Source organism: Rosa chinensis, chromosome 5 (assembly GCF_002994745.2).
Source record: "Rosa chinensis cultivar Old Blush chromosome 5, RchiOBHm-V2, whole genome shotgun sequence".
Lineage (NCBI taxonomy): Eukaryota > Viridiplantae > Streptophyta > Magnoliopsida > Rosales > Rosaceae > Rosa > Rosa chinensis.
This window is the reverse complement of record NC_037092.1, coordinates 68,753,305-68,770,673: the sequence shown is the minus strand read 5'-3', so window position 1 is coordinate 68,770,673 and position 17,369 is coordinate 68,753,305. Positions and strand designations below refer to the sequence as shown.

Here is a 17,369-nt window from a genome sequence, read left to right as displayed (position 1 = left end):
ACAGGGGCGGATGCACATAGAGCCCAGCTTAGGCACTTGCCTAAACTGGATTTTTGAGTTTACATAGATTTGGTATAAGCAAGCTGGGCAAAAATGGCAGAAATAGGGCAGAAATATGGTAAAATAGGCAAGTTTGGTACTGAATATAGCCTTAATAAGTTTGACATAGACAAACTATATATGTGAAAATGACAGAAATGAGGCAAAACTGGGAGAAATATGGTAGAAATGGGCAAAATAGGCAAGCTTCGTAGGATATATTGACCTACTGAATATATCCTTACTATTTACTTTGAGTCTTGCCTTACTTGAGAAACATTTCTGGATCCGCCCCTGTGTATAAATTGTAGTTTTGGATGCCTTAACGATCATCAATTTGGTTGAAAATTTGCACTCCTTTCCATATTTTGAACACTTTTCGATCACATATTTACATCTTAACCGTTTACTTTTTAGGTCCTAATGTATAGATCACTTCTGCAAATTTTCAGTCAAATTAATGATTGTTATAGTATCAAACTCGATTAAATCAATGAACGAACCAAATTTGTCCAACCTGAACAGTTCGTGTTCATAATTGTAAATTGCAGTTTTGGATGCCCTAATGATCATCAATTTGGCTTATATATGTATGTGTGTGTGTGTGTGTGTGTGTATGAACGTTCAGAGACCAAAATTGTGTGAAAGCTTGCACAACATGGTGTTAGTGAAGTTATTTGACTGCATGTTCACAGGAGATGATCGAACAGGTGAATCTAATTAGTTCCAACAAACTGCATACGAACTACCTGCCCTCTCTCAAATTAGAGACAAATAAAAGTATAGACAATATGTTAAACTGAATACTATAATAGAAAAAAAAATCAAATTAAATTCACACTCAAACATAGGGAATATCGGAGGTCCTAGGTTTTTCTCTGAAACCTTGGGTTTTTTCGGTGTTGGTTGGGCGGCCTCGTCCGGTGGCGCCCCATCTCTGGTGTGGGCCTCTGGTCTCGCCGGCACATGTTGGTTGTTGCCGGACGGGGATTTGGTATCTTCGAGGTGGTGGAGGCGGAAGCATTGCAGGCGACTTTTCTCTGCCTTGTTTGAGGTCGTCGGTTTAGCTGAGGGAGGTTCCGATCTGGTCAAGGGAGAGGTGTGGCTTCGACTGGGTCAAGTTGTGCAGACCTTTGTCTGAAATAGGAGCGTCCGACGCTGGAGGGGGAGGCAAAGGTGGTTTGCGTCACTGTTGGGTCTGGTTTGCTGTGTTAGGGGTCGAAGGGAGGCAACGGAGCAGGTGGGTTCTTGGAGGAGTTTTCTTCAGGCCGCTTTGTCCTTTTGGGGGGAGGATGGCCACGATGGATGGGTTTTGACGGTTGGGGCCCACCACAGTTCAGATCTGCAGCGGAGTGGAGTGACAATGCCAACACCAATCCAGCGACGGCGGTGGTTACTTATGGTCTGGTGACCTGTGCTTGGCGGCGGATTGTGGGTTGCAATGTTTTCTTATTGGTTTTTGTTAGGGTTTTGTTTTTGTCAGTTAGGGTTAATAAGTCCCTACTCATTTGAGTTAGAGTTGTGTTCCTACTCTTTGGAGATAGGATTAGGTCTATGTGCTATGCCATGTCAATGGTGTCATTCCCGAGGACGATTTGGTTCAGTGTAGCGGTCGATTTGCTGACAAGCGATCCTTTACACGTGGTCTGGTACTTTTTAGACACGGTGTTGAAGAGGACGCTGTCATTTGGCTGTCAACTACAAGGTACTACTGGGACATTCGGGATCATCGGTTCAAAGTAGCCTTAGTAGGAGGTGTATTGTGGTTAGAGTTTGGGCCCATTATTTGACCGGATGGTATCTGTAACCGCGGTTTCTTGGGGTTTCGGTCTATGTCCCCCCTCCCCCAACTGTTTGCTTTCGATTGATTGAATGTATTTTCTTTCTTTCTAAAAAAAAAAATAATAGAAAAAAAAATCACCTCTAATAGCAAATTCAATACGTTCCAGAAAATAAAAAATGGACACTACAATAGAAATTCACCGCTAACCTAGCCGGAGCAATATATTCAGTAGATCAATATATGCAAACACTACACAAAAAAAACTGAGCAAGATCTAATTATATCAAGAAGTTAACTGCAACTCTGTCAAATCATAAAGATGCGGATATCCCGGCGGTGCCAAATTCAAATCCAGATTCAAGCACGATACCCTTTTACTACTATTTGATTTCTTCAATACCGGCACAGCTGCCGCCCGAATCCTTTCCGCAGCAGAACTCATAACATCTCTATGTCTCCTCATGTGTCCCCCAAGCGCTTGACCAACTGCGAATTCCATCCTGCAGATCGGACACTCGTGCTTCTTGGGCTTTGCCGGCGAGCTGGGCTGTGCAAGCTGTAACTGGTCTGCACCGCTCGGTTTCTTGTGGCTTGCTCTATGGCCTCCGAGGGCTTGGAACGACGAGAACTCCCGATTACACGTCTTACAAACAAAGACACGGTCCGAGATCTTTTGTTTTTTGATTGAGGAGGAGTCATTTTGGTCTACTTTGGATAGTAGCATCAAACAATTGACCAAATCCAGGGTCTGCTGATCATCTTCTCTGCCTCTCTTCATAGCTAAGGTGGTTGGAGGAGTTTCGGGTTTATCTAACGAAAATCGAACCTAAGGAAGTAAGCAACTAAGCTTTGGTGTTTGTGAGAGAACACGTTACTGAGATTTGCATGGAATGAAACGAAGTGAGTTAGAGGGTGATCTATATAGGCAGCTAAGTATGATTAGTAGCTTACTGATGAAGTAGGGACGTGTTCGGATTTGCCCTTAAAGACTTGGAGACTAAGAAACTGAAGGAAATTGGTATTATCGTAAAATTACTACTCTTTTTTTTTTAATAAATCGTAAAATTAGGAGGATTGTGTAGTTTAATTTGTTAACTCTGTCAATGTGGGCCACGTTTGCGTCACCTCGTTGGAGGGTGGTAACTTCGTCAAGCGGTCGTTTTCGGCAGCCCAACCCAGAGAGGGTGCTTTGAACGTTCCGATAGTCTGGAACTCTAGATGAAACTAGTAATCTCTGGACCTGGCCGGTATGATTGTAAAACGACTAAAACGTAATGTTTAATTTACTTTTATTAGAGAGTTCAGTTAATTTTAGTTAGTTTTTTAGCTATGAATGAACTATCAAGAGCGGAGTTAAAAATAGTGATTCATCTTATTGGGTTACAACAAAAATAATCTACCTAGGCAACTGCACGCACTGTGCATATATCATTAATTTCTTTCTTTATCATATACTCTCCTTTGAAAGAAGGAGACATATGGAGCTGCCCTCATGAAAAGTATTATTATCGTGATTTCAATTCATCTTAAAATATAATATTCAACTTATATATGAGACTCAATTAGCCTAGCTACTGAGAATGTGTATAATTCTCAGTGTTAGTCTAAGCGAGAATTTTGCAATACAATTGTACTACACAATTTCAAAAGATTTATGCTGATCTAAATACATAACATTTGAAGAAAAAATGGGAATGATTTGTTTTTAGTATTCATAATTATTGTTAAACAGCTCCAAAGATTCATATCTAGTTGCTAGCTTGGTTTAGCTACAATTATGGCTACCCAAGTTTGATTCTCATCAACATCAAAATAGTCAGTCTTCTTGATTAGTGAAGTTTGGTTGGTAGGACGATCATGGGCTAAATCAGAAACTTAGACATTAGCCAGCCGTATCCAGCTCTTTCAGCTTTATGATTCTTTATTGATTAGCTACACAAGTTCTGGGGCTGATTCATGTGACCGAAGTTTTGCCTTCTTTCCACTATACTGTAGATCAACTTCGTATATTGCTCAATAGTGCAAGGTTGGAAAGTGAATATATCCACAATTTTGGAGAGTGAATTTGTCCACAATATTGAAAGGAAAACAAAATTTTTGTCAATATAGTACCCTAAAATGTCAAGTCTAGCCCTACAAGATGGAACCCTTGGAGTCTTCAATCTTGGACTAATGACTGGCTTGTATTGTATATGTGCCATCGGAGTCTTTCTGTACGGGGTAGGAATCGTTATCCAATATTGGTCGTAAATGAAAAGATGTTTCCATTTCGACACCTAAAAATCAATGAAAAGATGACCCACGCGCTTTAACGTAAAGTTATAATTTCGTTATTGGTCGAGTTTCAGTCAGCAACTGTAAAAGCAAAAAAAGAGACGAAGACTGATCCATCGAGCTAGGAAACATACATGTTCTTGATTGATTCTAGTTTCCTAGTTTCACACCATAAGTTCTTGCCATGCCTCTTTCCTCACACTTTCCTCGTATTAGGGTCGTTTCTTCTTAGCTTCTGTACCGTATATACTTATCAACTGTGGTACCGCATGTCTTTGTTCATATCATAAATTATGTGGGTTAGTACTATTTTCCTATGCGCGTCAGATGTATATGTACTAGCTTAGCGTGTGTCTTACAATATATACAGAGAGAGACCCGTTCTAGAGAGCACCTTCTTGTATCAAGAATTTGAGAATTTTTATTACTTTATACAAGTATGTGATCTAATTCAATGATCTAATTAACCGTTGATTATTTAGATTCCTATATGCAAGAATAATGTCTACAATCCATAATCATTTGGTCATTCAAAATTGTGTAAACAAATGTAATCTGTTAGATAAAATTAAAACGAACATTGTGCTAATCAAATAGTTAAACATTTTCCGATTTGACTAATTTTTTTGTAGGATTCATTTGTGTGTAGGTTACTAGAGAATGAGTGGTTTGATTGTTAAAATACATGCTAAAAATAAAAACACCCTCACTTTTCAAGTTTAAGGAGTTCCTCTCTTGATTCTCCATGTATATATATAATAGTCAAGTTGCTTTAGAAACTTGAGATGAAGAAGGTTACTGATGAAATTTGTATTTGTATTTGTTTTACTCTCTTTCATCAATTCAGCATCGCATTCCACGCGTATCACAAGAGTATTTAAAAAAGAATTTTTGTCCATTTACCCTAATTCTAGGGATTTTTTTCCCACTTACCCCATTAAATTTTTTTAATTCCTCCTTACCTATGAAGACTTTAATAAGGTCTTCCCTAATACCCAAATATGTTTTTTTTATATTTTATTTATTTATTTTTGAGACTATTTTACCCTCACCCTTTTTTTTACCCTCAGTCCTTTACTCTCTCTCTCTCTCTCTCTATATATATATATATATGACTAAATTCAGTTTGCCCCCTCAAACTTTAGGGCAAACATCAGTTTGGTCCCTGACCTTTTTTTTTAGTCATGATGGTCCTGACACTTCTATTTTTCATCACGCGAGTCCAAAATTAAAATGTAGCTCGAATAGTGACGTCATATGCTGAGGTGGACCAGACATTTGGGCCCACTTTCCAGACTTCAAAGGGCATAATGGACATTTAAACCCAATAATCTCAAAAAATAAAATTAATAAATAATAAACCCCATAATTCTAATTTTATCTAATTTCTTTTTTCTTTTATTATCTAATTTCTAATTTTTTTTATTTTTTCTCTCTATTTTTTCTCCCTTTAGCTTCACTTTGCCTCTCTCTCATATCTCCAGAGCCCAAACTTCTTAATCTTCTCTATTCTCCTTCGTCCTCCGTCAAGCCTGAGATTCCAGCCACCGCACGCCCTCATCCACTGCCTTTCATCTTGCACAGATCCAGCCTCACCGCTTGTGCCGACATCATCTTCATCTTTGTATCTTCATCTTTGCACCTTCATCTTCATCAAGGTTTGGGTAACTAATCCAAGAAGAGAATGAGTCGTTCTTGAAGCTCGCCCCTCATTACAGCAAACTGAATAATAAGAGTCCAAAACAAAAACCCAGTTCGGAGGAGAAGTATGCACAACAATTTCGGTGAAGCGAAGGAGGCCGAGTTCAGCAATTCCGACTACACACTCTCTCTCCTCTCCCTCATCTCCGAATCTCTCTGCACTCTCCAGAGGCATCCCCACCACCATCAAAACCAAATTTCACTTCAGCTACGCCACCCAAATCATCAAAACCAAAATTCCATTCACCTTCACCATTAAAAGCAGATTTCTCCTCTACCTCCAAGAAGTAACACGCCGGCAAGTCAACTCAGCCACTGGCAAAGTCCACAAAGGTCCAGAACCCAGATTCCATAATTGAGCTAACCTGCACACAAAAAAAAAAAAAAACCAAAACCAAAGAGTGAAACTTTAGCCAAAATGAAAGAAACCTAGAAGAGAAAGATGAAAGCTTTAGAAATGGGTTACCTTGGAAAATCGATTAGTGAAGTTTTTGAGATTTTTGAGGCGGGTGTCATCGTTGGTGGGTGTCAATTGGAGCTGCTCGAATTTGAGTTTTTTTTAGGATGATGAAGTCGACGAGATTGTTCATCTTCATATTCTTCATCTTCGTCTTCTTGTTCTTTACAACCATGGCCGCCTACACCACCACCCCGGACAACAAAATTCCACCCATCGAACAGGGCCTAGCCCAGGCCTAACTCACCGAAACCTAGCTCTACCGCGTCGTCTCCATCGACAACGACTCCAACCACCCAGATCGGACGGTCCTTCTCCTAGATAAGTGAACAAGATTTCTGCAATTTTCAAGTGTAGAAGAGAAGAGAAGAGGTGTTGTCGGCGGGAGGAGAAGAGAAGCAAGGACAGAAGAAGTGGATTTGATCCAAGGGACAGAAAACTTCGATCTGAGCCAAGCCCCATATATTATGGGTTTTTTTTTTTTTGGGGGGGGGGTGTTTATTATTTATTAATTTTATTTTTTGAGATTATTGGGTTTAAATGTCCATTATGCCCTTCGAAGTCTGGAAAGTGGGCCCAAATGTCTGGTCCAGCTCAGCATATGACGTCACTATTCAAGCTACATTTGAATTTGAGAAGGATCATGATGATTAAAAAAAAAGGTCATGGACCAAACTGATGTTTGCCCCAAAGTTTGAGGGGGCAAACTGAATTTAGTCTATATATATATATATATATATATATATATATATATATATATATATATATATATAGAGAGAGAGAGAGAGAGAGAGAGAGAGAGAGAGAGAGAGAGAGAGAGAGAGAAGCCATAGGAGACTTCACCGGAGTTCGGTCACAGAAATCCTACCAACAATAGCCGGATTTCCATCACCGGTCGCCGGAATCCGATCACCTTCTGCCATCCACCGGACTTCTCTAAAAACCTTGTCAGAGGTCTCAAAGAGGTGGTTGGAGATCTCATAAGTCACCGGAAAGATTTATTGCCCCCCAATAGACATTTATTGCCTCCCAATAGAGGGACAATAAACTTATATTGCCTCCCAATAGATATTTATTGAGGGGCAATAGAGGTTTATGAAACCTCACTGGAAGTCCTAAAAGAGGTTGTTGGAAATCTCATATAGGACGGAGAGGTTTATTGCCCTCGCCAATAAACCAAAAAGTAGTTGTTTCAAAATGTTAATGAATTCATTCACCAAATTAATATGTAATGGCCGATCCTGAGAGGGAAATGATCGACATTTACTGAAGTTTAGATCTATGTGCTCGACACGGCATCATACTTAAGTCGTGTAAAGAAGGATAACGCTAGACAATAGATGCGTGTTGAAAACAAAGCAAGATATTCGATAAACTGTGTTAACAAACAACTAAGCGAGTAAAGAAAATTATTGTGCCGGCTTCTTTTATCCACCCCCTACAAAAAAAATTAAAAAAGAAGCGAAAAGAAGTATTCCAAAATCTGTCCATCGTACATCAATACAGTTTACACCATCCTAGATATCTGCAGACTACAGAACTTTCCATTGTTTAAAGTTCCATACCCTTTTCTCTTCATAATCTGTTAGACAAACCAACCTGAAATTTGGTCAAAGATTAGACATAATCTTATAACAACTGTCGTAGAACTTTCCTATTCTAATCTATGCTCAAGAGAGTACGGAATCGGAATGATGCGTAATATGCTACCTTAATCGGCGATTAATTATTTATTTCTTTGATCGATTCAGTCTTGAAGTACTTTTCGCTGCATCATGCATGTTCTAGATTTTGCATGCATATCATGTCAGACTTGTGGTGAAGGAGGCTAGGCCTGTACTCGGTAGCCTTCCATTTTCTTGTGCTCAAGCATTGAACAATTAAGAAAGACGAATAAATTAATATTGTTCATCTCGCACGAGTTTGTTGAGCGCTAGACATTCTTTTTCCCCGTATTCCCACTTTTTACCGTGAATTTGGTCGACATTTTCCTAAAATGTTGCAGTGCACCTGGCACGTTGTTAACATTGGCGTCTCTACTCACAGTTCAGCACAACCTAAAATTTTAGGGTTTTTTACTTCAACAGTGTCTGAACTCTTCGAGGACTTTTGAAATGATACCTGAACTTTCAAAGTTATCAATGTGATACCTGGACTCATTTTTTCGTATCAACGTCATACCTACAGTCAATTTTCGTCACGAAACCGTTAATATGACCACGTGTCCAGCACGTGAGAGACAAAATAATAGTAAAGAGACTAATTTACCCTCAAAAGTATATATATTTTTTATTCTTTATTTTTTTGCTTTCTTTCTTTCTTGTTTTTCTTTTTCAGCTTCTTCTTCCCTCTGCTTTGTCCCCTTGATTTGAAGCAAAGTCTCTGGTCCAAATGCTAATTAAGGGCGTTGAGCAAATCTGAAGAATTTCTTCATGCAACAGGGAAGAACCATGATCATCTCCTTCTCACCCTGGTCTTGAATCAATAGGTAGCCCATGGTCATGGGGAAGTGGTGGCTTCGGTGGTCAGAGGTAGGAAAATGAATGGATAGATCTGGTGGCTTTGTGTTTCCAAGGAGAGAATGAATATTAGGGTGAGTGGCGGTGCTTGCAGAGAAAAAAGAAATGGATAGGTGTTGTGGTGTTAGTTCTTAGTGTGAGATTTGCAGGTTAATGTTTTTAGCTGCTTCAGTCCCAACAGTAAAAAAGAAGCCATGGCCTCAGATCAGATCTCACCTTCTCTCTCAACCACTCAACCATTTCCAAGCACTACCTGCACAACAACCACATCGAACTCAGCTAGATCGATATGGCTACCTCGATGACTCTGATTATGATGATGACGACGACGATATTGATTTTGATGAGGACAGAGATAATCAGGTAGTGCCGTGGGGTTTGACGCCTCCTCCGCCAACTGCGAGCTCTACCAGCAGCGACGAGGTTAACAATGTGGTAGATATGGTCGCCGATCAGTCGGCGCGGTTTCGTTGAAGCTAACCAGAGATAATGCTTCCGATCTTCGCTCACTGGTACATACTCTCTTTTTCATTATCTTATTTGATTTCTGGTCTGAAAATTACGCATTTCCATCTGGTTTTTCTTCCTCAACAGCTAAGATTTGTGCAAATTTGTATCACAGGACGATCTTCACCGTTTAGCCGCTCGACTGAGGGGTGAAACAGTTGGCACCGCCCATTCCGGTTGGTCAGGGACCGACGACGGAGCCACTTTGGTTGACTGCAGAAGACCTTCAAAAGACAGGAGAGTGGATCTAAACGGGTCGGGTCCGCTGAAATTCAGTCAATTTTAACACAAACTAGAATTTTGCAAGCCAGACTTTACGAAATCATCACAATAGTAGAAGCTGAAGGGATCAGCAAAAATGGTGAATAGAAGAAAGCCCCAAATAAGCAAATAAGCAATCTGGGTTTTGCCGAAGCCAAAAATGAGCAAAAATGAGCCTTAATTAGCATTTGGACCAGAGACTTTGCTTCAAATCGGGGGACAAAGCAGAGGGAAGAAGAAGAAGTTGAAAAAGAAAAACAAGAAAGAAAGAAAGCAAAAAATAAAGAATAAAAAAAAAAAATACTTTTGAGGGTAAATTAGTATTTTTACTATTATTTTGTGCCTCACGTGCCGGACACGTGGTCATATTAACGGTTCCGTGACGAAAATTGACTGTAGGTATGACGTTGATACGAAAAAATGAGTCCAGGTATCACATTGATAACTTTGAAAGTTCAGGTATCATTTCAAAAGTCCTCGAAGAGTTCAGACACTGTTGAAGTAAAAAACCCAAAATTTTAATACAAAATCATTAGTACATGTTGAATCTACTGATAGTTTGGTATAACGCTGTTGGCTTAGGATTTTGATTTTAATTCGAAGTGACCCAAGTTTGAAACTTGGTACTCTCCCATTGGAATTTCTTTTTCTTCTTTTCAGTTTTTATTCCCTTTGACTGTTGATTCCTTTTTTCTTTTCTGTTTTTCTTCTTAATTTCTTTTAACTAGATATAACTCATAGCATAAGAAAGGTTTTTTTTTTTTGAGATGAAATAGCATAAGAAAGGTTTAATACTTCTTTTTTTCCAAAATATTATTTCTCCCAGTACAGAAAGAGAAACAACGGAATTAGCTATACTTTAACACCGCTTCTTGTTATTGTCAACCTCTTTGTCTTTTTAGTCAATAAGAAAAATATCGGTAGTCTAGTTATTTGGCATGTGTTGTGACAAACTTCTTCTCTTATGTTTTCTTTTCAATTATTCATTCAGAATGTACTCTACGAGGATTATTGTAATGCTTTTTATGTAGCTCGGGATTTAGGTTTTATTTCTTTTTGGTAACTTATTTAGTATCAGTTTTGGTTGGGTTCTTTCTTATCTTTGTCCTCTCAATAGAAGACCCCAGATAGAACAGTACCTGCTATGGGAGTTCTCGCTCTCTCCTCTCTGCGACGGCTAACCCTAGGGTTTTGCCGTCCGATTTCCTTAGCTTGCGACGCTGGTGTTCGCAGTCTCTGGCTGGCGAGCCCTGTGGATTCGTGGATCTCCCCTTTTCAACCTTCTGGTTGCTGCACCATAATCTCGTTGGCTTGGCAAAGGGATTTACCCCCTTCCGGTTTTGCCGGTGCTAGTGCTTGTCTCTGTCGTAGCGATGGTGATGGGCGGCACCGTGGTCTGGTAGACCCAAACCAGACATGGGATCCGAGTTCTAGCAAGTGGTGGCTGGGTCTGATCCGGTCTATGACGGCGGCAGTGCTTTGGGCTGTCTGGCCTCATGGTGTTCCTCTATTGGTTCCATGATCGGCCATCTTCGTGGGCTGGTGGTGGCTCCGAGTTCTAGGAAGCGACAATTACCCGGTGAGGACGAAAGCCGCGGCGGGTGATGGAGATGGTGTACTCCGACGGTGGACTGACTTAGTGCGGCGGCGTCGGGCTGGTGGTCTGGGTGCCCTGACTATTCCTTCAGGGGCTTGGGCTTGGTCCGACTTTCTGGTGTCATGGGCTGCTCTAGGGCCTAGTGGTTTAGGGTGGGCTGTGTTGGTTAGGCCCGCTCACTTTTGGGCCCGTATTTGGGATCCAGGTGGATTGGGGACTAGGTGTATTGGGCTCTCAATTTATTGGAGTATGCCTTTGACTGTGTTCGGGGCATTCTCAAGTAGTGTCAGGTTGCTGGTCACTGGTTACTTAGAGCTTCACTCTAAGGTAACATTATGTTAGAATCTCTAGGTTTTTACTTTAGGGTTTCTATTCATGGCTCAATTCTATCGTAGCCAGGAGATCCGGTGAGTCATTTTGTAATACCTACATTTACATTTAATGGATTGACGTCCCCCTTGGGTTTCTCAAAAAAAAAAAAATCTTTGTCCTCTCAATATAGTATACATCTATATACTTTGGTTAAATATTTTCAAGTCATCAGCTCAGTTTCTTGCTGTTACGCTAAACAATATTAGAGATTTTTTTTTTTTTTTTGTGTGGGATAAACTGAATTTTTAAAAATTGAGCAGTGAGTGAAAAATATCTAACAAAATGAAGAACAAAATCAGTTACATAAAAATAAATAAAATATAAAAAATTGGAGAATACAAACTAACCCATTCCTCTCTAAATTTATATGAATAGTAGACAACCGAATAAAGAATTCCTGACTATAGAAATTCACATCTAACCTGATCGGAGGACATTAATGATACAATATGCACAAGACACTATTAAAAGATCAACTGCAACTTCGTTAAATCGTAGTGATGTTGATATCCGGGTGGTGCCAAATTCAAATCCAGATTGAAGCACGACACCCTTTTGCTACTATTGGATTTCTTCAACACGGGCACGGCTGCTGCCCGAACTCGATCGGCAGAAGCAGAATTCATAACGTCCCTATGTCTCCTCATGTGTCCTCCAAGCGCTTGCCCGATTGCGAATTCAAGCCCACAGACAGGGCACTCGTGGGTCTTGGGCTTTGCCGGTGAGATAGGCGCCAACTGAGCAAGCTGTGAAAGGTCTGTGGCTCCGCCGGCCATTAGTTTCGGCTTGTTATGGCTCGCTCTGTGGCCTCCGAGGGCTTGGAACGATGAGAACTCGCGATTACATGTCTTGCAAACAAAGGCACGGTCAGAGGTCTTTTGTTTTTTGATTGGGGACGAATCATTTTGGCCAACTTTGGATAGCAGCATCAAGCAACCAACCAAGTCCATGGTCTGCTCATCTTCTCTGCCTCTTTTCATGGCCAAGCTGGTTTGTGGAGTTTCGAGTTTGATTAGCTTTCGAGATGAAATACGACTGACCAGTATCGGGAGCGAAAGTAAGGAAGTAAGCTCTGTGTGTTTGAGATACCGTTATTACTCAGTGAGCTTAGGAATGAAGGGAAGTCAGTTAGAGATTTGGTATATATAGGCAGCCAAGCTATGACTAGTAGCGTACGAAGAAAGTAGCAACGACGTGTACGGGTTTGCCCTTGAAGACTTGGGAAGTAAGTCATGTGAAGGGTACGTTCTGTATTATTGTAATAATTTTGTTTTCGAATGGGAATGTGTTACTGTGGCCACCACATTGCTAGAGCGAGTGTTAGAGGCAGCCTAAACCCCTTGAAGTTTGAACGTTCCGACTGTTCTAGAGAGAATAAATCAGAATAGGCGGCGTCCAAGCCCACCTGCATCTATGGCGCGTGGCAAAGTGAACTAGCTTGTACTTTGCCCCTCTCTATTATGTGGTTAGTCCCTTCCTATCCATTTTGACATTACTAGCAACGTTAACGCCAATGACGACGTGCACGCTAGAGTAGACCCAAAGCGCGTGGGACAGTTATAATGTCGTTACTCGTCAGTTTGAGTTTGAGTAACAACTGGGAAAGCAAGAGAGAGACGGACGAGATCGAGGAGTTAGCTAAGGCACTTAATGTGCCTATCTTGCTAGAAACTCTACGCGGTCCGCAGAAGTTATTAGTTAAATCAAGTATGAGCTAGCTTCCTAATTTCAGGCTATATTGTCATGCATCATGGCTTTCCCTACTCTGAAATTGCTTCCTAGATACTTCCTAGCTACCTCCTGCATGCTCAAGTCTTCGAGTTGGCCCCAATTTCATATATAGGTTACGGTCTTTTTTTCGTATCATAGTCTATGTTGCTCTGTAGGCATATTCCAAAGCGTGTCTTAGAAGAAACACTTCACTAAGCATATAAGAATTCAACAATACTTTTTGAACGCGTGATAGGGATGACAAAAATTTTCATCGGGGGAGGTCTCCATTGATATGCAACATTTCCAGACTTACAAGAATTATAATGAAATCGATTCTGAACTCAAATAAAGACGTTCTGAAGCATTTTTTTTTTCAACAGAAAAATGCAAAATGCAATATATATGCACTATGCATATATGCAACAGATATGCACTGTGCAAAAAAAATGTTCGGATGCCTTATTTATTCCAACAGATATGCACTATGCAAAATGCAACTTGACCAACCTTACAATGGATACCAAGTAACAACCAAAGTTGACAAGAAATGCATATATACCAACTTTACAATTCATACCAGATTCAACAATCAAACTTTATAGAATTGCAAATAAAAGATTCAACAATGCATACCAGATTCAACAAAAGTATACCAGATTTGCATACCAACTGAAAATCTGACATATGAAATCAGTAACTCACAGAACACCTCATAGTAATATTTTCACAGTAAAACAAACCTGAGATCAATTTTTTTGCTGATCTTGATGCATCAGTAGCTGTTAATGTTTTTGCACTCTTTGATGCCTTTGAAGCAGTTTCTTGTTCATTCTTCTTTCTTCTTCTTCTTCTTTTTTTTTCTTTTTTTTTTTTAAAAAAAAAACTAATATATGAGGATTAGGCGATATTAGCTCATCTGTAACGGTCTGAAAGGGGCACGTACCAAGGCACCCACACAACCCCGAAGGGGACCATTACAACCGGGAGCCCACCGCCCGTCCCTCATTAGTGTATTTATTATGAATGAATGTAAAGATACACAGAATTAGAACAATTTAACCAAGAACTCCACAATCTCACCAGACTTGAATGGTTGGCAAAACAGTTCTTCGATCTTAGCATGGATGCCAACTATGCATGGAATGCTTTTGGTGAGGTTGGATGGTTTGTAGCACTCACTCTTAAGGTTTGTTTCATAGAAAACGCTGAGAAACTTCACAAAAATTCCTGCCTTGTCCCAATCTGATTCCATTGGAGGCCCTACCCTCTTCCTAGACACTTTGGACATTGTTGCACCTCCACATAATCACCATCTTCACCTAGTTCATCCTTAGAACCTCCTCTTCATCAAAATAACCATTATACTTGGAGTCCTCATCTTCAGCCAGCCTATCAAATGCTTGTTTGAGCTCCAATCTAGTGTCCAACGTAATATAGGTGGAACTCCACCTTGTTGGCACATTCAAGACACATATTCTTTTGCACTCCACATCTTCTTTTTCAACACAGGCCCTGAAATTATCTAATCTAGTGTATGAAATTTTTACATATCTCACTGCATTTCTAATGGAAGCCACAGACTTATCCAGCAAGTGAAGTCTAGACCTCACAATTATGTTAACTATGTGAGCTAAACACTTGACATGTAAAAACTTCCCTCCAAAAAGCTGTGCTTTATCCCAATTGTTCATTTCACTACAACAAATTCTGGCATTAGTGACCAAATTGTCAATGACCACATCAATGTTGGTCACAAATAGTATTGAATTAGTGACCACTACTACTAGCTGGTCACTAACACTTCTAGTGACTAAATTTTTTAATATTAGTGACCATTTATGTTGGGTCACTGATGTTTCTAGACTTTATAACACGCGGTTTTGCTATAGTGACCAAAACTATTCAGCTAATTGTAGGCGGGAATTGTAGGCGGGTTGGTTTCAAAATTAAAATCCAAAATTCTTTTACACGGCAATCAAAAGCGCTATTTTGAAGTCTCACAATTTATACCCAAAAAAATATACAATCACTAGTTCACCATCCTCTTATCTTCATTGTCCTCTTCCCTCACTCTTCTTCTCGCGAACAGAGCCCTTTTGTTTCATGGTCCATCACTGAGCTACTGTGCGGGTTTAAGAAGGGGGACTTTGTGGAGCTAATCCAGGGTCCCAGGTCATGGGGAAATGCTTCGAGATTGATTAGATCGAACCGCTGGAGAATTATCCTAGTGTTCTAATTTTCACAACGAGATCTGGAATCAGGTTTGTTGTGATTCAATTGATTTTGGATTCACTAATTTTGAGGCAATAGAATGAATTCGATTGTTAACATGTTTCAATTTCTGTTCTGCAGTTCGATCATGTCCCTGATTGAATCAGGGTTTAATGTTGATAGGGGATTCGACGTGAAGCTCTTCTATGGGGCCAGAAACCTTGACAGAATGCAACCTTTGATGAGGGCTTTTGACCTGTTCATGTATTGGGTTGTCCTTATGAAATGTTGTGCAGACTGGGTATGCAATTTTGATGTTTGCATTTAGTATATGTTGTCGGGTTGTGTGATTTTTAGTATACAATTTTTGAGTGCTTTCAGTTTATGTGTTGTCATTTTTGTGTGATGAAACAAGTTTGGGCATATGCTTTAGGGTTCCTGACTTGGTTCTCTAAAGTTCCCCCATATATGGTATTTATCAATTTTTTGGAATTTGACAGATGTGGACTACCATCGATTTTCCCATCCCATAATTTCTATCATTTAACTGACTATCTGTCTAAAACTTTTTTACTTTTGTTTTTTTGAAGCATTGTTTTGCATTTTTTTGCTGTATTTCTGTAAGGTCTGTTAATAGTTGTCTTTTCTTCACTCCAGGTGTTGAAGTGAAGGCTGGAGAGCCCCTAAGTGTAGTGTCAAACCAAGGCAATGTGGTGCATTTGTCACAGGTTTGTTTTATTATCTTCATTGTGCTTTTAAATTCTGAGTCTACATTGAATGCTTTGTTGTCAATTCAAGGTAGTTATAAGTCGCTTGTTCTGTAGGCTTGTCTAGGCGAGTCAAAGAAGGCAGCTGACAGCATTGTTATCTATGGAAAGACCACAGAGCTGAAGCTTGTGTTGGGGCATCTCATTCCTGGCCAAATCCCACAGTTGTCATTTGATTTGGTCTTTGATGATGAGTTTGAACTATCCCACAACTGGAAAAGTGGTACTATCCACTTTGCTGCTTATCAATCCGTAATGGGAGATGCATATCCTTTCACTATATTTCTGTACTTTTCAGTAATTGATGGGTCTTTTATTAATTTATTGACTATGTGAACTGGATTATGTTGAAACTATGGTTTAGGTTTAGGCCTTTAGCATTTGCAGCCATAAGGTCCATATGGCAAGTTTGAGTTTTATACTTCAAAGTTATTTCAAGTTATAGTTTGGGACTTTAGCATGAACGAAGAATGTGTCTTATGAAATCAAGTTTTGTCATAGTTTTTCTCATGGTTTTGTTCATTTTACTTTTAATCAATCAGTTTTTTTTCCTTTGCATGTGTGAACAGATTACTTGGCTTACTACATTCTTTTGTTACTATTTTTTTGGTATTCATGTTGGTTAAAATAAATTTGATGATTGCTTCTTTGATTTTGAAATGCCTTTGAAATTTTCATGTATTTCCCATAGCATGAAAGGAAGTATTGAATATTGTTGCATTTGGAATATTATGCTATTCTGTATTAACCTTTGGTTTCCTTGACTGAATGTTGTCCTTGTTGCCACTGAATCGGATGATGGTGAGTAAAACTTAATGCGTTTTGATTGCTTCTAGTTGTTTCTTGAATGTATTATTTATTTTCCTTTCTCCTTGTTGTAGAGTTTGAATCAGAGTCAGAAGAAGAGGAGGAAGAACTCCCAATGATTGCTACAGAGAATGGTAAATGCTGTATTTTATACCAAAAGTTTAACCAAGATGATGTTTTGCATTTTTGTTTGACCATTTAATTTATTCTTGTTACTTATTGTGGATTGTCTTCAGCAATACAATGTATTCAGTTTAATACATTTCTATTATATAGAAGTTTGATTAGTATTAATTGGAGTTTAATTTTCAGCTAGTTATTACTAGAGGAGGCTGTTTATTTGGGTTATACTTGTTAGGGT

At 39.5% G+C, this 17,369-nt stretch overlaps 2 protein-coding genes across 2 annotated transcripts; both read right to left on the bottom strand.

The window, feature by feature from the left end:
* Window positions 1–2,017: 2,017 nt before the first annotated feature.
* On the bottom strand, window positions 2,018–2,708 carry LOC112166852 (zinc finger protein ZAT12). The gene has a single exon (XM_024303772.2). It carries the CDS (start codon window positions 2,598–2,600, stop codon window positions 2,106–2,108), a length of 495 nt encoding a protein of 164 aa, XP_024159540.1. The 5' UTR covers window positions 2,601–2,708; the 3' UTR covers window positions 2,018–2,105.
* A 9,101-nt stretch (window positions 2,709–11,809) lies between these two features.
* Window positions 11,810–12,642, bottom strand: LOC112166639 (zinc finger protein ZAT12). The gene has a single exon (XM_024303513.2). It carries the CDS (start codon window positions 12,488–12,490, stop codon window positions 11,975–11,977), a length of 516 nt encoding a protein of 171 aa, XP_024159281.1. The 5' UTR covers window positions 12,491–12,642; the 3' UTR covers window positions 11,810–11,974.
* Between the last annotated feature and the right edge of the window lie 4,727 nt (window positions 12,643–17,369).

Bases quoted from the DNA above. Each gene is read 5' to 3' on its own strand.
- LOC112166852 (XM_024303772.2), bottom strand. From the start codon at position 2,600: ATGAAGAGAGGCAGAGAAGATGATCAGCAGACCCTGGATTTGGTCAAT.
- LOC112166639 (XM_024303513.2), bottom strand. From the start codon at position 12,490: ATGAAAAGAGGCAGAGAAGATGAGCAGACCATGGACTTGGTTGGTTGC.